A 21,180-nucleotide genomic window follows, 5' to 3' on the forward strand; every position below is an offset into this window, starting at 1 on the left:
CTATAAATCCTACCTTGAGCACAATCTCATTGACAGTAGCAGCATCACACTCGAAGTACAGGGCTCTGTAATCGTGGTTGCTTAGATATGTGAGCTTAAATATTGCATGACCTAATAAAAGAAACCATAAAGATCTTAAAGTTACTTTCAGAAAAAATAAAAAAATAAATGTATAATATATATATATATATAAACTGATCATTGCATTAATAAATGAATAAAGAAAGAGAGATCTTATGTTTGCACCAAGAAAACGTAAAACACCCAGACAATAAAATAACCCAGGGCTATCAAAAATAAAATAAAAATATATGCACAATTCAAGCGTTTAAGGGTCAGTGACATGTTATAATGTTTTGAAAAAAAAAATCTTATGCTAATCAAGGCTGCATTTATTTGACCATAAATACAATCAAAACTTGTGAAATATTACAATTTACAAAAATTGAATATTAATATTTAAAATGATATTCATTCCTGTGATGTGCAGCTGTATTTTCAGCATCATTCCTCCAGTCTTCAGTGTCACGAGATCTTCAGAAATCATTCTAATATACTGATTTTATGCTCAAGGCATATTTTCATTTGTGTTGCTTCTTATTTTTGTGGAAACCAGGATTCTTTTATAATATTACATATCACACAATTAACCTCAAATATGAACTCTGGCATCTTTGAATTTGAACACACAGAACCAAACGCTCAGTGACTGAGAGACTGGAGCACTTCCAGGCGAAGCCGGAGCATCGGTGTGAGCAGACTTCAGCAATCTGTCTGCACTTCATCAATCACCGTTAGCAGCACGCGTCTGGAGAGATGCGCTCGTGGCCCTGTCATATCCGCTAAGAAGAGATGTCTGCATCACTTACCAATGCAAACCTTACAGAAAGGCTGCGTAAATAGATTTTGTTTTTGGAAACGGGGGTTTCCTGTAAGTGTAATGTAATATAAATCCCTTGGTGAGTTTGCAGTGCTACGCTATATCTGTCAGTCTTCAGTGATGTGAGACATCAAAAGAGTTTCTATATAAACCAGAGACGTTTTATCAGAGGAGGCTAGAGAGGCAGTTCCTATTACTCTACTGGAAGTATACAACAGGTAGAAAAATCTTTGTTATTCAGTTTTTAATAATAAATAAATACATTTTAAAGGATGCATTAAATTGATTAAAAGGGACATATTTCTATTTCAAATAAATGTTGTTCAGTTGAACAATGTCCATCAATGTATCCTGAAAAAAGCATCACTGTTTACATGTATGAACTGTTTTCAACACTAATCATCACAAGAATTTGTTTTAAACCGCAAAACAGCATATTAGATTGATTTCTGAAGGATCATGTGACACTGGAGCAGAGTTATTATAGCTAACTAATACTTCGATGTTAACTGGAATATAATATAATATATAAAAACCTTGGTTGCCAACATTTTAATTAAATTTTGTTTGATTAAATTAACTAAAAAAGAAAAAGAAAAAAAGAAACTATAAAAAATACCCCCCCCCCCCAAAAAAAAAAATGTTTTAACCGAAATCAAAAAAGAAAACAGAAAACTGGAAAATAAAAACCAACTCAAAATATATAGAAAAAATATAATAGCAAATGAAAACTGGCATAAAGCCTGCAGGGAATTCAGCTTTGCCAACACAGGAATAAATTACATTTTAAAATATATTTTAAAAGAAAATGGTTATTTTGACTTGCAATAATATTTCACAATATTAATGTTTTCATTGTATTTTTCATCAAATTAATACAGCCTTGGTGAACAGAACGGAAATTTTTAAAAAACATTTTGATTTCCAAACTTTGAATGTATATAAATGAATAAGGATTTCATGCATATTTGACAAACGTTGGAGCAGAACTGACTTGGACTCTTTTCCTCCACCAGGTCACAGGCACACAGCAGATCCGAGTCGATGGAGATCGGCTTCTGTCGGATCCAGAACTTTGTGCTCGTCTTCTGATTGGTGACAGGATCGATCTCCACCTTTTCACCAGAAATTCCTGGAAAAGTTTTATTTTAGAAATCACTCAACTGTCAGTTTCTATCAAAAGAGTTGTCGTCCAGGTTCTAAAGATGAACAGGTGTGTGGGTTTATTTTCCCTGTTATTTAAATATGAAAGGAGAAGCGACCCAGACTGTGAGAGAGAGGGGTCTGGAATATTATTACAGGTCTATCTCAGAAGCACACACACACAGTCTATCCATAATGGATGTGACAGCTGTCCATCATTCACACGATTTAAAGAAATAGCATGCAAACATCAGTGTGCCAGAAAAACATTCCAGCCTGTCAATCGCAGTGAAATTCCTAAAGAGATTCCCTGGCTCACACAGGCTTCCTGCGCCTGGAGCGCTGCTGTAATTGGGATGGAGCTGTGACTGGAGCAACTGTCAAGTGTGCTTTCACAAAACCGTTCTGTGTTTGATCTGAGGACCATCTGCCAAACCTTTGTTCAAGAGTTGGATCGTGCACTTTGAGAAGTGGAGAAACCGAGAAGTCAGGAGAAGCAACCAAAACTGGAGACACTTTCTATTATTTCTAGTGTTTTGTGCCAAACTAAACTATACCATATAATACAATAACATATATAAAATTGTACATATACATGCATATTACAAAAATACATAAATATATATCATATATAAATACAAATAATATCCTTTTCTGTATGACAATAGCATAATAGAAATTATTACTATTTATATAACAATTAAACACACATACGTGTGTGTGTGTGTGTGTGTGTGTGTGTGTATATATACAAATAAAATTAAAAAATAACTTAATATAAAAGCTCTTTAACAATTATAAAATTTACATAAATACATAATTTATAATACTAAAAGAAGATAGTATTTTGTTAATACTATACTATACTATATTAAAATTATACTACATTTATGTGCGATTAAAATATATATATTTTTTTTCCGTTTTCGTAATTTTGTTAGAATTTTTAGTAAATGCATATTTATTTATATAATATATAATTGATTTAACTATTACTATATAATACTAGTTATTACTACACAATAATAATATTTATTATACCATAATGAGACTGAAAGAAAATATTAATGGCACGTTATTTATTCTATTTTATTGTTTTACTACAGTGGCATGCTTTCCTAAACCATACTTTTAAGAACAATAATACTACACAATTACATACTTTTATTATATGCTTCTACACTATACAGTATTATACCATGTCTTAATATCAACACTACAGTAAAGTACTCTATTCTGTTCTGCGCCTGAGAGGTTCACTGAATCTGAAGAGACAACTCTTGTTTTGAATCTGAACGTTGATCTGTTTTTCCAGAAGTAGTGCCAGATATTTCATCAATGTAACGTACAGAGATGTGGAAACCGTACCTAGCTGCACATCTGTGGTGAAGCGGAGCTTGTGGATCATGCTGATCTTGAAGGACTTGTAGTGGTGGCTGCTCAACATGTCCTGTACCGTAGTGATGTCTATAGGCGGGTCCTCCTCTGAGCTCTCCTCGCCTCGAGAACCTGCGGATGAAGACGGGACGGGACGGGGTGGAGAAGATGATGTGTGCATTAGGTGTGCACTTTACATTTATGTTTATGAATGAGAGATGTTCAAAGATCATCAGAAATGTCATCAAAACTGACTGTTTTCTCGAACCAAGCAGAACTCCATGGTTCCCTGGCTCTCCAGTGTACTGTCCAAATCCACCGCCACATTCGGTTCGGTTTGCTTCTCCAGACGATACATGGGGCCTGAAACAAATCACACAAGGGTTTGATTTGAGTCTGGTTTATTTGACTGCATTTGCACTCGGCTCACATGAGCTACAAAATGCATTTCACTGCACTTCTAGAGCTCAAAGACCATTAATAGCACAATAATATTCAAAGATCATGTGCTCATGCCATTAAGCATTAGCATTTACTTGTTGCATATACATAACATAATTCAACTTTATTGTTAATGCATTTTATCAAACCATGCAAATTCTCTTAATTCATGCCTATAGGACCCCAAGACTTTGTCATTCTGATGAGAAATGATTGCAGGAATCATTATTTTGATTCTAAAAACAATCTTAATGTTACATGCAAAAATATAAATAACACCGATAAAATTACAATAAACTGAAAACATATCTTTCTATTGCACAGATAATTATTTTGAACCAACAATATTTGAAGAGTTCAGATGCAAAAGCCTAGAAGTGCCATCTGATATTTGAACATTGAAAAAACCCATTAATTGCCATTAAAGTGTATATATTTTATAATAATAAATCTCATTTTAGAAGAAAATTTCAAACAGCACTTCATTTCAAAATATTACAGTTTTATCCCTATATTTTTTTTATCAAATACAGTATTGTTCAAAATAATAGCAGTACAATGTGACTAACCAGAATAATCAAGGTTTTTAGTATATTTTTTATTGCTACATGGCAAACAAGTTACCAGTAGGTTCAGTAGATTGTCAGAAAACAAACAAGACCCAGCATTCATGATATGCACGCTCTTAAGGCTGTGCAATTGGGCAATTAGTTGAAAGGGGTGTGTTCAAAAAAATAGCAGTGTCTACCTTTGACTGTACAAACTCAAAACTATTTTGTACAAACATTTTTTTTTTCTGGGATTTAGCAATCCTGTGAATCACTAAACTAATATTTAGTTGTACGACCACAGTTTTTTAAAACTGCTTGACATCTGTGTGGCATGGAGTCAACCAACTTGTGGCACCTCTCAGCTGTTATTCCACTCCATGATTCTTTAACAACATTCCACAATTCATTCACATTTCTTGGTTTTGCTTCAGAAACAGCATTTTTGATATCACCCCACAAGTTCTCAATTGGATTAAGGTCTGGAGATTGGGCTGGCCACTCCATAACATTAATTTTGTTGGTTTGGAACCAAGACTTTGCCCGTTTACTAGTGTGTTTTGGGTCATTGTCTTGTTGAAACAACCATTTCAAGGGCATGTCCTCTTCAGCATAGGGCAACATGACCTCTTCAAGTATTTTAACATATGCAAACTGATCCATGATCCCTGGTATGCGATAAATAGGCCCAACACCATAGTAGGAGAAACATGCCCATATCATGATGCTTGCACCTCCATGCTTCACTGTCTTCACTGTGTACTGTGGCTTGAATTCAGAGTTTGGGGGTCGTCTCACAAACTGCCTGTGGCCCTTGGACCCAAAAAGAACAATTTTACTCTCATCAGTCCACAAAATGTTCCTCCATTTCTCTTTAGGCCAGTTGATGTGTTCTTTGGCAAATTGTAACCTCTTCTGCACATGCCTTTTTTTTAACAGAGGGACTTTGCGGGGGATTCTTGAAAATAGATTAGCTTCACACAGACGTCTTCTAACTGTCACAGTACTTACAGGTAACTCCAGACTGTCTTTGATCATCCTGGAGGTGATCATTGGCTGAGCCTTTGCCATTCTGGTTATTCTTCTATCCATTTTGATGGTTGTCTTCCGTTTTCTTCCACGTCTCTCTGGTTTTGCTCTCCATTTTAAGGCATTGGAGATCATTTTAGCTGAACAGCCTATCATTTTTTGCACCTCTTTATAGGTTTTCCCCTCTCTAATCAACTTTTTAATCAAAGTACGCTGTTCTTCTGAACAATGTCTTGAACGACCCATTTTCCTCAGCTTTCAAATGCATGTTCAACAAGTGTTGGCTTCATCCTTAAATAGGGGCCACCTGATTCACACCTGTTTCTTCACAAAATTGATGACCTCAGTGATTGAATGCCACACTGCTATTTTTTTGAACACATCCCTTTCAACTAATTCAACTAATTGCCCAATTGCACAGCCTTAAGAGCGTGCATATCATGAATGCTGGGTCTCATTTGTTTTCTGAGAATCTACTGAACCTACTGGTAACTTGTTTGCCACGTAGCAATAAAAAAATATACGAAAAACCTTGATTATTCTGGTTAGTCACATTGTACTGCTATTATTTTGAACAATACTGTAAATGCAGCCTTCTCAACAGTAGTATTGTTTTTTTCTCTCTTTCTCATAACATGAATCATCTCTGCTATACTGACCTCGTATGCACTCTGAACCTCTGAACAGTTTAATACGCTCATATAGAGCCCTTGCCTTGCGAGAAGGCAGCCGTCATAAAGGACTTCAGGATGAACAACAATCTGTTAGAGATAATGTGCTGGGATTTACAGCTTTAGGCTTCTCTTTATAACGTTAATATTGCTCAGTTCAAACAGTCTAATTTGACTTTTTATTGTCCAATCAGATGTTATCAACCCATCTAAGACCTAAAGACTGGTCTTCACAGACCTTTCTCTCTCATTTGGAGAGTTTTGTAAAGATAAGTCAATAACTATTGCCTTGCGGGAACAACTGATGGCTATAAAACCAAAGGAATGGCTGTTTATTTCTTGTCAGAAGCAGGGAAAAATGCCCAGAGGCAGGATTAAGTCTTCCCTTGTTTTTTATTTCTCCAGAAAAGAAGGGGAAAAAACAATAGAGAGAAGCTGCCAATCTAAATAGGGCAAACACTCAGGGCAATATTTACCCTTTTGCAAATACCGTGGTTTTCCAAAATGTCACCAGAGCCTCCGAAAGCTTACGACCTCTATGGAGAAAGAAATACGTTCATGACAGCCTCCAGCAGCACAAAATGAGATGCATCAGAACCCAAACGAAGCCAAAGAGTGAATCAATTCTATACAACACTTCAGTTCAGAGCCTGACGTGCAGGAATCAGACCAGTCGAGTGTATGGAAGAAGGAGAGAGCACCGCTCTGAAATATGTATACTGAAGAGCAGGAGACTGAGACTAATTCAAAAACACACCATCTGACCTTTTACAAGCTTTCCTGCATCCCTGCGCTGATCTCAGTGAGCTGAGAGGTTGTTTTCCCTCTATTTTATCATCCGTCTGATCACTCAGTAAAGTAACAGCACACCTCTTACCCAACAAGACACATGATATCAAATGATATTTAATATTAAGAGTTTAACCAGAGACCAGACGTACCATGTGGGGCTACAAATCCACTCAGAGTGTCATTAAAATATCGAGCCATGTACTAAATAAAACAGCTGATACTAAATTCCCACAAATCCAGCAACTGCTGAAAATGTTCATCTTTGTATAATGTCTCAATGCATTCGCCCTAAGCACATAAAGCACAACAGTCACGGTCTGAGCTCATCTGTAGTTCACACACAAGCACACCGACCCCAAACCGCAGCCATCGCCGCCTCCCAAATGTCACCAACATTTACCCTGATAAGACCCACAGGATGCATTCAATCGTGCTTATCTCCCCCAACAGACCCACAGAGCTTAACAAACCCTGAGCCGCTCATAAAACAGTCATATTTAACAGTGTGCACGCTTTTAGTGTCCACACGCCTTACCGAAAATCAAAGCAATAGCATTTTTCTCAATTATTAGACTAATTTTTAAAATATCCATACATGGATTTAAATGTTTTTTTTTTTTTTTTATCTAAGTGATTAAACATTAAATAAACAAATTTAAATAACATTAAATAAATATTCATATTTCATATAAATATAAATTTCTGTATATCACTAATATGCTTAATTAGATATTATTTTATTGAAAATAAATATACATAATTTATATATGTGTGTATATGTATGTGTGTTTTATCAATGTTTAGAAGGGTTTATTCGATTTCAATTTAAATTTAGATTAACTATTTACTTTAATTTGAATCATACTTTATATACGGGGTGCAAATAATTTTTTTAAGAACCTGGAGATTTGGTTTGTTCCTCACACTGCATATAGCGTGACCCATTAAATATAACTATTAAAAAATGAATTAATAATAGTTACAATATTATTGCACTTTATTTATTTAGGTTTTTTTAATATAAAATAATAGTAAATAAACTAAATAATAGTGTGTGATAATATTATAAAAAATAAAAGGCAGTCCTAGTATTAAATACAAATACATTTATTTTATTAAAAATAAAACGCTAACGCTAATATTTACTAGTACGTTGTTTGCCTCTTTAAGAAGAATCACTTTATGCATTCCCCAATTTTAAGTCGCTTTGGATAAAAGAGTCTAAAAATAAATGAATAAAAGTGTTTTCATCATATTTCATCATATAGCAGGCTTTTATTTTGGCAGGTTGCCGACAAGTAAGTATACAATCCACGCTTCCGGATTTAGCGTTGCTTATTAAAGAGCGTCAGTGGATGGATGTCAAAGTTTTGCATTGTGCTTTGAAAACGGCATGGCATTGCCTAGATTTATGCTTTCAGGTTGAAAATAAAACTTATATAGTACAGTTTGTGATCTAAAATGGTAATTGTGTATTAACAGCTGTCAACCATGTTGGTACGCAAATGCGCTGTCAGAACATATTTATATAACACATTTTTTATTTTGCCCCCGAATGCAGACCACTTATGTGCACCCCTGTATATATATATATATATATATATATATATATATATATATATATATATATATATATATATATATATATATATATATATATATATATATATGTACATTTATTTACTTTTTTCCCACTATTAGTATAATAATTATAAACTCTATAAAACTAATACAATAAACAAACATGTAATTTATATGGCAATATTACACACACATATGAAATATATACATCAAATATTTAAGTATATATATATATATATTAGATTTACATTAGTTTTTTGTTCCTTGTTCAGATCAGAAAGGACTAAACTAATACATAATGGAAAAACAACTGCTTAAAATAAGAGCGGAAAAAAATGGCCAAACAGTGAACGGCTGGTGCAGAAGAGAGTGGACAGAAGATTACATCGGTCTCTTGTCTCCAGAGGGTGAATAAACAATCAATACTCATCTAAATGCAGATGAGAGCGCGGCCTGCGCCGTCTAACGCTTCTCTTCTGGACCAACTACCCCATCACATCCACTCAAGACGTCTTCTGAGACACCATCTCAGACTAAAAGAGAAACAATCACCTGCAAGATGGGATGCTGGACGGGGACGGGGCAATGGCTCACTGCCCGCGGGGCAATTCTGTAGGTTTATTTCCAATTAAATTCCCTCTGAGGGCTCTCTTGGGTTGCTGTCAAATCAATCCGTCTCTGATGAGGCTGTGCATCAAACACAAGTACTCTCAAACCACTGGAACTAAAGATGCTATTATAACTGAGGGTGCTCGTACTTTTAAGAGCAAGCTGACATTTCTCTTTTTTTGGAGACATGTCTAAGATGTCACAAATCTGAAAAGAAAAACACTGGGTTTGTTTGTTTGCCCCAGAGACTGAGACGCTTGAGAGGACTGAGCCGGCTATTCCTCTGATAGCTTTAAAAAGACAAAGAAACACGGATCTCACAGAGTCGGAGCATTTCTTTTTCTCTTAAACTCCCCATCTTTGTTGATTCTGAAAAAGCTGTCAAATACTTGCATGGTTTCTGCAGAAAGAGATGCCAATAGATTGTGTTTTAACAACCCAAAATAGCTTCCGAAACAAGTTCACGTTAGACTATTTGTGAATTTCAAAGTGCTGAATGGTTTGAAGTGAAAGCAAATGTCACTGTGATGGATTATCTTTGAAATTACTAAAAATTACTTTTTAAAGTAACTGAAATATTGAGACTTGACAATTAAAAAAGCATATTTAAAAATCAAAAATAAGAACTTTACAAGACGGCTTAAATCATTTAAAATATGTTAAAATAGTTCAAAATATGACAAAACCTGCATAAATGAGAGAATTTTAGACTTCTAGACATGGAAGTCATGGAAAATATTGACATAACATAACATATAATATAATCTAATATAAATCAATTCATCATCAAATATTTTAATTAAAAATATTGAATTAAATATATAATATACTAATTATAATACAAATTATTTTTATTATAAATTATACTATTTACTACAAATTAATTTTTTTTTAAATAAAAAAAATAAAATGTATTAAATAATTTAAAACAATTTATACAATATAATAGAACATCAAAATTTTAATACTTTTGAACAAATAATATACAGTATAACAAAATTAAACGTAGATTTATATATATATATATATATATATATACAAACACACATGCATATCTAAAAATTTTGTTTATATATTAAATAGATTTTATATATAAATGTTGGGCGATATGGCCATTTTTCAAATCATCAAATCATCAGCCCATGAGATCGACGATACACGTTATTATCGTGCACGGGTGGAGCAAGAGAGAGAATCTTTGTTCTTGTCATAGCAGAACTATTTGGTGTTTTAAACCGCGCAGGTGCCCGAGAGAGAGCCTATGGAATCACCAATAATCCTTCAAACATACTGATAAACTAACGTTAAATTTAAAAATACTGTATTTAAAACAGCTAGTTAATATATAGTCGGACGCAACGGTCACATCGTGCGTCCTGTGACGCCGCATCTGCGCACAGAAGTTATCAGATTAAATGTTCTGCAAAATCAGTCAACGGTGAAAACCAGTAGATTTCATTTAAAGTCTAACAGTTTAACACTTATATTGGACATTAACGAAGACGTTAAATATAAAGTATCTAAAACAGTTAAGTTGATATATTTGGAGTAAAGTTGAATTAAACTGCTGCATCAGTCATACATCGCTCCGGACCACGCGCCTCATGACGAGACCAAAGCACGCCACAGAAACAAGAATGAGATGCACTCTAACATAACTGTGGCATTAAACTCAGTTAGTGAGGGCTCGTTTAAAATATTACACATATATAGTCCGTTCAGATTACATTTTAAAGTGCAATGAAATACCTTATATCTGCAGACGTTTTTAAATGGAGACTTTGTAACGCCCAAAACTGTATTTATAGTGTGCATGAACATAAGGCGGCGGCAGAGCGAACTTATCCATAGTGGTTCTCAAATAGTCCTTCTACGTCATCACCACATAGTGCATTTTATAAGTTAAGTGATCAATCTTTAAGAGAAGGACTGCGTGAGCACTACTATGGATAAGTTCACTCTGCCACCGCCTTATTATTTTGTCTTTACTTTATTTGTAACACCAAGAAAGAGTTAATCTCTCATGAATGAAAAAAGTGCGCTGCCGTATAACAGCCATTAAATTTGTGGGACACCAACTCCTCATTCTCCATCTCTTTCATTTCATGGATTTAACGAGTTATCCGAGTCAAAGCGGTACAACTTCTTCAGCGACAACAGGCTCTAATCCTCTTTTGCGCACTGCACGCTGTGTGGTTGGGTGTGTGTGTGTGTGTGTGTGAGAAATACGGTGCTAAAGTGAAATAGTTGGGCAGTTTGATAGCCGAATTATAATAGGCCGCCTAATAAAAATTATAATATTATTATTATTGTAATTTAACACATTAATAGGAGAATGAGCATAATATCATCTTGACTATCGACAGAGACATCTGCTTATGTCGATATCTCTGACTATCGTCGATACACGATACTATCATCTATCGGCACAACCCTAAAATACACGTTAATGTTTTCAAAATATATACTGTGTGTATTTATATATACATAATAAATAAACACAGTACACATACATATATTAAGAAAAAACTTTTATTTTGGATGCGATTAATCGCAATTAATCTTTTGACAGTGCTATTAAATATAAATAGATTTTTTTTTAAACTTTTTAAATCTCTTTATTTACAAATGCTAAGAACCGCTGCTACAGAGAGTCAGTTTGGTGTTGATGAAAGAGTATGTGATCCATACTGATGAGACAAAAGCGAAGACAACAGCCTCTTTAAACTGACAGCGCTAGCCTCTAGCATCCTTACTGAAGTGATCTCCTCTGTCTGCAGGCTCTGACCTCAGTGTGTGGTAAATTCAGCAGAGATGAGGCTCCAGTGGCTCTCCACATGCCATCATTTTAACTGTGTTTCATCCATTTCCTCTCTAATATACTTTTGTTCCCGCACCATTGCTTTCCATTCTTTGTGTGCACTTCTCCATCTCAGAGTCAGTCTGCGGCTCAATCTCCTCTCCTCACCTCTCTTATCTCACGCTGCCCCGGCTCATCACGGCCGTCAAAGGGGCGATCTGTTACCTTTGACTTTTTGTATTAAAGTCTCTGGTCTTATCAGATTCCGCCCCATTCAGCGATGACAAATTAGGACGGCACATTGCAGCGGTTATCCAGCCAAATCGCAGCAGACGGCTTCACTTACTTTATAAGATTAAAACTGCACACACAAACAACAGTTCGACCGACAATTCAAAGGTACCATTTACTACACAGCCAACAATACACTGTATGGATCAAAGTTATTAATTTTTCTTTTATGCCAAAAATCATTGGGATTTTAAGTCAAGATCATGTTCCATGAAGATATTTTGTAAATTTCCTACCATAAATATATCAAAATTTAATTTCCGATTAGTAACATGCATTGCTAAGAACTTCATTTGGACAACTTTAAAGGTGATTTTCTCAATAATTAAGATTTTTTCACATACTCGGATTCCAGATTTTCTAATAGTTCTATCTCTGCCAAATATTGTCAGATCCTAACAAAACATGCATCAATGGAAAGATGATTTATTCAGATTTCAGAAGATGTATAAATCTCCTTTATCAGGATTGAAAATTAGTCACAGACATAAAGCGTTATGAACATAGCCTGCTTATTCCGTCAAGCATACCTTCATACCTTCACTTAGCATACCTTCATACCTTCACTTACTCACATTATCAACTCCTCTCTTCAATCTGGAACATTTCCCTTAGCATTCAAGCAGGCTCGGGTAAGCCCACTGCTCAAGAAACCATCTCTAAATCCAGCGCTTCTTGAAAACTACAGACCGGTATCCCTGCTTCCATTCATTGCAAAGACACTTGAGCGGGCTGTGTTCAACCAGCTTTCTATGTTCCTTGGACAGAACAACCTCCTGGACAGCAACCAATCTGGCTTCAAAAGTGGCCACTCAACTGAGACTGCTCTGCTCTCGGTTACTGAAGCCCTGCGTCTAGCAAGAGCAGCTTTAAAATCCTCTGTACTCATCTTACTGGACCCGTCTGCTGCTTTTGACACTGTTAATCACCAGATTCTCCTGTCCACCCTCAGAAAGATGGGAATCTCTGGAACTGGTCTCCTGTGGGTTAAGTCCTACCTCTCTGACAGATCCTTCAGTGTGTCTTGGAGGGGTGATGTTTCAAAGTCACAACACCTTGCTACTGGGGTTCCTCAAGGCTCAGTACTTGGACCACTTCTCTTCTCCATCTACATGACATCTTTAGGATCTGTCATTCAGAAGCATGGCTTTTCCTATCACTGCTATGCTGATGACACCCAACTCTACTTCTCATTCCAGCCTGATGACCCGACGGTAGCTGCTCGCATTTCAGCCTGTCTGAGTGACATTTCTAGCTGGATGAATGACCATCACCTTCAGCTTAACCTTACAAAGACTGAACTACTGGTGATTCCAGCTAACCCATTGATTCATCACAACTTCTCTATACAGCTGGGCTCGTCAACCATAACTCCTTCGAGGACAGCCAGAAACCTAGGAGTTGTGATGGATCATCAATTAAGCTTCACTGACCACATTGCTACAACGACCCGGTCCTGCAGGTTTGCCTTATACAACATTAGGAAGATTAGACCCTTCCTGTCAGAGCAAGCAACCCAACTTCTTGTCCAAGCTCTTGTTCTCTCCAGACTGGACTATTGTAACGCTCTCCTGGCGGGCCTTCCTGCATGTACTGTCAAGCCTCTGCAAATGATCCAGAATGCAGCAGCGAGGGTTGTCTTCAATGAGCCAAAAAAAGCTCATGTTACTCCTCTCCTCATCAGGTTACACTGGCTACCAGTAGCTGCTCGCATCAAATTCAAGGTACTGATGCTTGCCTACAAGACGACCACTGGCACGGCACCAACTTACCTAAACTCACTGGTTAAATCCTATGTGCCCTCCAGAAGTTTGCGCTCTGCAAGTGAACAACGCCTTGTGGTACCATCCCAAAGAAATTCAAAATCACTCTCACGGACCTTTTCCTGGACTGTGCCCAGCTGGTGGAATGACCTCCCAATCTCAATTCTTTACTCATTTTCAAGAAACATCTAAAGACTCATCTTTTTCGCCTGCACTTAACCTACTAACACCAGTACTTTTTCCTTTTCCTGTCTTTTTCATTTAATAAAAAAAAATATATATATATATATACATTTGTATATTTATATATACCTGGCTATGCGTTCTATACTAGACTAACTGAGACTTGTCATGGCACTTGTATTCTGTTGTTGTTCTCTTGTTGACCTGACTGCTTCTATTGTTCTCATTTGTAAGTCGCTTTGGATAAAAGCATCTGCTAAATGATTAAATGTAAATGTAAGTTTGTTTCTGTTTATTTGTAGTCACAGTATCCTATATACATCACATTTATAAAGAATGATCATTTCTACATTGTTATAAAAGTTCCCGAACAAAAACCATTAGGCCTATTATATTATTACGACACAGGCTACGCGGAGCTAAATTCTCGAGACGAGACTTATGACAGATTAAATGTGTTGCTAATAAAATACACGTTTGTGATAGAGAATAAGAAGCTGATTTCTTCAAGTGGTCACATTTACCATGTTTACTATGGTATGTTAATGCCTAGCATGCATAGTCTTTTGCACCACTTCTAAATATTTTTGCCTTGTATGGTGATCAAGTTATTTCAAACACTCACTGCTGACTGAAAGTGAGTTTTGAGCTCAACTTATTGTGAAAACGCGACTAATGGGGTAAGCGGGTAACAACAGTCAGCGGAAGTGAGAAAAAAGTGTTTATTACATTTGAAATATGGATATTTATCTTACAAAAATGCACGGATTCGCTACAGGAGGCCTTATGCATGCATTTTATTTCACGTTTTCTGAACTGTTGACAACAAACACCTGCTTAACCCCATTGAAAGGCTTGGAGGTGCCAGGACAATTTTTTATATTTCTCAGATTGGATTTGTCTGAAAGAAGAAAGTCATATACACCTAGGATGCTTTGAGGGTAAAACACAGGCTAATTTTCATTTTTGGGTGAACTAACCCTTTAAGAATATAAGCTTGAATATAAAACGCATCCTCTTTTTCACATTAAGTGAGACATAAATCTTTGAGATATCTCACCTGCTCCTTTCTGGGAGCCCTTACGCTTTTTTAGGGCCTTCTGCAGAATATCCTTCATGGTGACTTTCTGGCTGTCCACCGGGATCAGGGAGAAACCATGAGCCGCGTTTCTGTGGATGAGGAAGGCATATCATCAGTCATATTGAATACATCTTTAACGTTTGCATTAGATGCAAACTTCCTGTCTAACAGAGGATCAACACTGAAATCACACCTTCATTCATGTTTTTCACAGATAAACCTGAGGAAGCTGAAACACTAAAATTGTGAAGAATCATTACAATTTAAAATAACTGTTTTCTATTTGAATTTGTTCCTGAGATGCAGCGTTGAATTTTCCAGTTTTTACTCCAGACCTATGATCCATCAGAAATCATTCTAATATTTACAGTTCTCAACTCTTTAAGAGACCTAACTTGTGGTTCAGTAAGTGTGGAAATGAGTCATCTGACTGATTCACTCCATGATCCAGACCAATGACAGATTCTTGACTGCTTCAGACTGATTCACCAAACAGATTTGTACCACTGAAGTATACACATTTTTTTGCAAATGTAGTTTGAGATTCAAGAGAAAAGCTTGCAAATAGATTTACTGTATAGTACTTCAGAAGTTGGTGGCTTGCTTTAACAGAGTGAATCCTAAACACAAGGCTGAGGGCCAGTACACGAGTCAAACTTTGAGCACATGGATGCATCACTGCGATAGACTTTATCAACAGAACAACAACCCGAGGCCAGAGACCTCACACTTTCTGGACAGAAGACTTGCTTGTCCACTTCCATTTAGCAGTCCTGACCCGTCTGCCTCGGGGCCAGGGCTTCTGACAGGCTTCACATCAGGCCGGGGATCTAGCAGAAGAGGTCGCCGGCCCCGATGGCCCACTGAGGGCCGAGCTTCGGCTCAGTTTTCGCCGAGGGTCCTGCAGTGCCATGTCATGAAGGGAGCATGCAGCTGACACAGAGAGCTCTAAAAACCAGCCCACAGCTTGAAGCTATTGAATAAAGGACAAAAAACAACTGACAAAGACGTGCAATACCATGAAAAGTGCAAAGCAGCTGGGCCACAAAAACAACTTTTCATAAAACTTTAATGGTTTTTGCATTGGGCAAATGGCTACTTAAGGTTTGGGGTCTGTAAGATTTTTTTTTTTTTTGTATCCGAAAAAAGTATTTTCAGCTAACCAAGGATGCAATTATATGATCAAATTACCAAATATTAATTAATGCCATAAATAAATATTTATATACTTGTGTTATTAACTAAAAATAAATATTAAGGAACATTTACGTTAATTAAAACAAAAGAAATGATTGCTAAGATTAAATAAAATGGTTAAGTTAAAGCTGAAGTACTAAAATTACTAGTACTAAAACTGAAATTAAAAAATACATTTCTAAAATTAAAATGTAAAAATAAATACAAAATTGAAAAAAATAAAAGACTGCTTCTAGGACTTGTTTCTTTAAGATACAGATTAAAATACAGTAAATTTGTAAAATATTATTACAATTCAAAATAACTTATGTATTAAAGTGTAATTTATTCCTGCGATTCAAAGCTGAATTTTCAGCATCATTACTCCAGTCTTAAAGCCCTTTCACACATACAGACTTTTCCGGAAAATTAACAGTAAATTGCTGTAAAGAGATCATGTGCGAAAAGGATCTTTTAAAAAAATACCGGTAAATTCGTTCCCGCAATTTACCAGTATGAGAAGTTGTAACATTACCAGTAAATTGCTGGAACGCAGAAGGAAAATAACCGGTATAAGCACGTACCAGTTCAGAACACGGTGACGTAAGACGTCTACTCCGGGCCAATTATAAAATGTGATGCATTCAAGCACTGATTACGAAAATAAAAGAAATCTCATCCAATTGGAGCGACAGTGAAATTAAAGTGCTTCTCCTTATCCGGGCGGATGAAAAAATGTGTCGTCATCTGAGAGGAACTGTTAGTGAGGCAGTAACATACGTTATGATAAAACACGTACGTAACGTACGTATGATAAAATAAGTTAACCGTCTCAGAGAGAAATGCATTCACAGGAGTCAGATCATCAATAAACTGAAAACATTGCATCTTAAATATCTAAAAAATAAATGACCATCACAAAAATTGTTTTTAAATTAACTACCAAGCGGCCAGCACAGAGAGTGAGCTGATCATAGCCTACATAAATAGGAAATTCTTAATATTACTGTTAAAACCTTATCAGTTGTCTTTTCTCTTTTTTTGGAAACCATAATATATTTTTTCAGAACAGAAACTGCAAAATAACTATTTTAAAAGTAGATTAATTATATATATATATATATATATATATATATATATATATATATATATATATATATATATATATATATATATATATATATATATATATAAATTTGAAATATAAATATTTTGTGTTAATTTTGATCATATTAATGCATCCTTGTTGAATGCAAGTCTTAATTTTTATAAGTAAAAAATAAAATAAAAAGGGTACTGTAATGTGTTGCTTTCACAGTTGACAAAATGATAAAGGAATAGTTCACCCAACTGTGGAAAAAAATTATTTTCTCTAATCTGCAAAACATTTATTTCCTAATAAAAACCATCCATGATATGTTAATCAGTGCAAATGTCACACAACCTGAGCGAGTACAAGAAAACATTGCATACAAACATTTGTCACGTACACAAACAAACTGAACTTCATTGCACAATGTTAAATTCAGAATTACAGCCCAAACTACAGTTCCCTATCAAAGGCAGGATAATCTGGCAGGATGCCACTCAAATCCAATTAGCGACATCCAATTAATAGTGGCCTCCTAACACTTTGTCAGCCACATTAACCAAACAGCTGATTAGATATCGGCCCAAATGCACAGAAGACCAACTATCGAACTGAGAGCTCACAAAACAAAAGATAACAGCTTCATGCAGACGCCTGTGGGGAAAAAACTCCAACAAACTTAAGGGCTGAGTGCCAGGCCTTTAAACCTCATTAGTTTAAGAACTAAGTCTCATAAGAGCCTTATCAGAGGCTGTGCACTAACTAGGCAAACTTCTAGATACAGGTGAAGAATAAACTTTGTATTGATTTTACTTTGGAATTGTGTATTAATGCAACTATATGCACCATCATTCAACAGTCAGGGGTCAGTAAGATTTTTAATGTTTCTGAAAGAAGTGTCTTCTTATAACCAAGGCTGCAAAAAATAATAACATTTGATGAACAGAAAGTAAAAAAACAGCATTTATTCTGTATTTTGAAATGCAAATCTTGTAACAATATAAATGTCTATACTGTGTATTAATTAAAATAAAATAAATAAATACTGACCCCAAACTCTGGAATATGGCATAAATGTATTGTTCGTCAACAACAGAAAAAAAAAAAAGTGTTACCAACCCATTTTACTTGAATTATGTATAAAGCGTATAATGATATTTAGATTTCCTTTTGATTTGACATAAGTAGTAATTAGTAGCGATAAAATCTGAGTTAAGTGGCATTCTTACATTCGAACAAAGAGTGACTGTTTGGGCCCCAGTCCAGGAGATGAATACTTCTCGACCAGAGCCAGCGTGCTGAAGCCAAACTTGTGTATGGGCTCGTTGGAGTCCAGCGGAGGGAAATCAGTGTCCACCTCGCCGTCATCCTCAGCGATGTGGAGGCAGTAAGTGTTGACGTTTTCACTGTGGAGTACGAAAGGAGAAATATTAAAGAGATAGAGCTCAAACTCAAAGAGTGGTATTTCAATAAGATAAAATCCTGTTTTCTTTTTAGCTTGTTCTATTTTTAAGCAACTAAGCATTTTAAAGGCTCGCCCGCACGAGCGCTTCTCTTGCATTCACGACAAAAACAAACGTGCACAAACTGTAAACATATTTATGAGAGCACTTGCAAATAATAAAGTCCCGATAGTCCTTACAAAAATCAGTTATGAAATTCTAGGCAATCATAAATATCTTGAAATAACAAACATCTTGATTATCATTTAAAAAAAGTTTTATATTTGTGTATGAAAAAACAGGAATCGCATTACTGCTTACTGTTATTATTATGTGATTATTAAACTTCAAACGGCTATGCTTTCATAAAATAAAATAGAGCTGCATGTTTTGAAAGTACAATTGTTCTTCAGGCTCAGACTTTCTGAGAATTTTTTGCAGTTAATGAATACCAAGCATTTATGCAAATGATTGCTTGCAACAACTACTGTTTTACTGTCATATATATAAATAATATGATGTAGATGGTTTAAAAGAGCAGAGTCCATGTGTACCTCAGGATTGTGTACAGTGTTTGGTAAGTTACTTTCAAAAAGTAATTAATTACTTTTACTAATTACATCATCAATATTGTATTTAAATGACTAATTACCGAAAAGTAACTTAAAAACTCAAAAAGTAACTTAATTTTTTAAATCACTAATTAGGCTACATCTTAAAATCCCTATAAACCTTAATAGAAATTAAACTCTATTCTTTCAATTTGAGTCAAACACAGAATAGTTTAATACATAAACGTTTTTATAAAAAATATATATATACATTTCTTTGCATCGCACCTGTTGCATTGCATTAACCCCCACAACTATTTAAGTAACAACTATAATGCCTTACATTTCATTGTAATGAATTTTCTTCTTTTCTCAAATAACTTCAACATCTACATTAATCCGGATACATTTGAAAATGGCGTTTTCATTTTTTTCCGTCCACACTAGCATTTTCAAGCGTTTTCCAAAAGTGTCTCATCCACACTGAAACATCAGAAAACTTTACATTTGCTTTCTGCGCAATGTATGCAATTGTATGTCTGATCTAAAACGCAAATGCTCTCATGTTTTGCCACAAATAGCGACCGCAAGTAAAAAAAAAAAAACATTTTATCATCATAGAACTGTGATATGAAAAGTGTACAAAGTAACACATCTATAGCAATAATGTGAACACATAACGTGCACAATACCCGTATAAACATGGATATCTATTGGTACTATATGCGTCACTTGACTAAACTTGCATCATCGTTTTCAAAAGCCTGCGTCTTCACAGTCCAGACGACAACGTGAAAACAGCATTTTAAAATGTATCCACTTTGGAAAGCGTTTTCCAAAAGCGACGCTTTCCTTGATTAAAAACGCCATCTCAAATGATGGAAGGCCAAAACGGAGAGAAAAAGATACGTTTTCAATCAAAAACGTATTAGTGTGGACTAGGCCTAAGTTAAGAAGAAACATCTTTTGTTTGCGTTTATGCAGAAGTGGTTCTGAAGACCTTTTTCTAAAAGCTGGTTTGGTGATAAAGGCCAACATTGTTCTCCTTATCCTTAGAAGAGAACAACAGAAGCATCAAACAAAAAAACCCAGACACAATTTATGAGTCAGGGCATTTAAATGGGGCTATTCATCGAGGGGCAAAATCATTGAGGGCTTGTTGGGATGTAGCCTGGCACAGAATGAGTATGCATCAAAAGAGAAGCAATGAGAAGAGTTAACTTCATTGGTTTCATGGTAAAACCTTTTGTTGTATGATTATATATAGTGTAAGCTGGCTGTATTCCAGATTACTTTTGCCCAGGGCTTTGTTTTATATCATAATGGATCCAGACTGATCCATCATAAACACAAAACTAACAGCAGCCTCTTCTACAATTATTTTAGTGCAAACATGATAAGCTTTTGTCTTTATGATATAGTTTTCATCCCTCGGGGGCAATGCCTGCTTTGGTGTTTTTGTGCTGGGACGATGGCGTTTTAATTTGCTCTGACACTCTGTCGAAATCCAGGCCTGAGCTGTAAAGACTAACTGTCATAGTGTTAATCAGACCCATGATCCTGCTCGGGCAGCCTGAGGAGATAACAGCAGACTCAGAGAAAATCCTGGTCTTCAAGCACCACAAGTTATCTTTTTTTGTAGTTTCAGTAATATGTACTCCTTCTCAACATCACCTTCAAATTCTGGGCCATCCAAGACAACAAGTGACTCTTGAATATCTACAATCATTGA

At 35.6% G+C, this 21,180-nt stretch overlaps 1 protein-coding gene across 2 annotated transcripts in view; it reads right to left on the minus strand.

The window, feature by feature from the left end:
* LOC127958052 (target of rapamycin complex 2 subunit MAPKAP1) overlaps window positions 1-21,180 on the minus strand; it is a 33,665-nt gene that overhangs the window by 1,545 nt on the left and 10,940 nt on the right. For both annotated transcript variants that reach the window (XM_052556833.1, XM_052556834.1), the window contains 6 exons: window positions 18,685-18,861; window positions 15,169-15,278; window positions 3,656-3,763; window positions 3,392-3,532; window positions 1,875-2,012; window positions 14-111 (listed from right to left, as the gene is read on the minus strand). In XM_052556833.1, coding sequence (XP_052412793.1) covers window positions 14-111; window positions 1,875-2,012; window positions 3,392-3,532; window positions 3,656-3,763; window positions 15,169-15,278; window positions 18,685-18,861 — 772 coding nt within the window. The remainder of the gene's footprint in view (window positions 1-13; window positions 112-1,874; window positions 2,013-3,391; window positions 3,533-3,655; window positions 3,764-15,168; window positions 15,279-18,684; window positions 18,862-21,180) is intronic.

The sequence above is a fragment of the Carassius gibelio genome, chromosome B5 (assembly GCF_023724105.1).
Source record: "Carassius gibelio isolate Cgi1373 ecotype wild population from Czech Republic chromosome B5, carGib1.2-hapl.c, whole genome shotgun sequence".
Lineage (NCBI taxonomy): Eukaryota > Metazoa > Chordata > Actinopteri > Cypriniformes > Cyprinidae > Carassius > Carassius gibelio.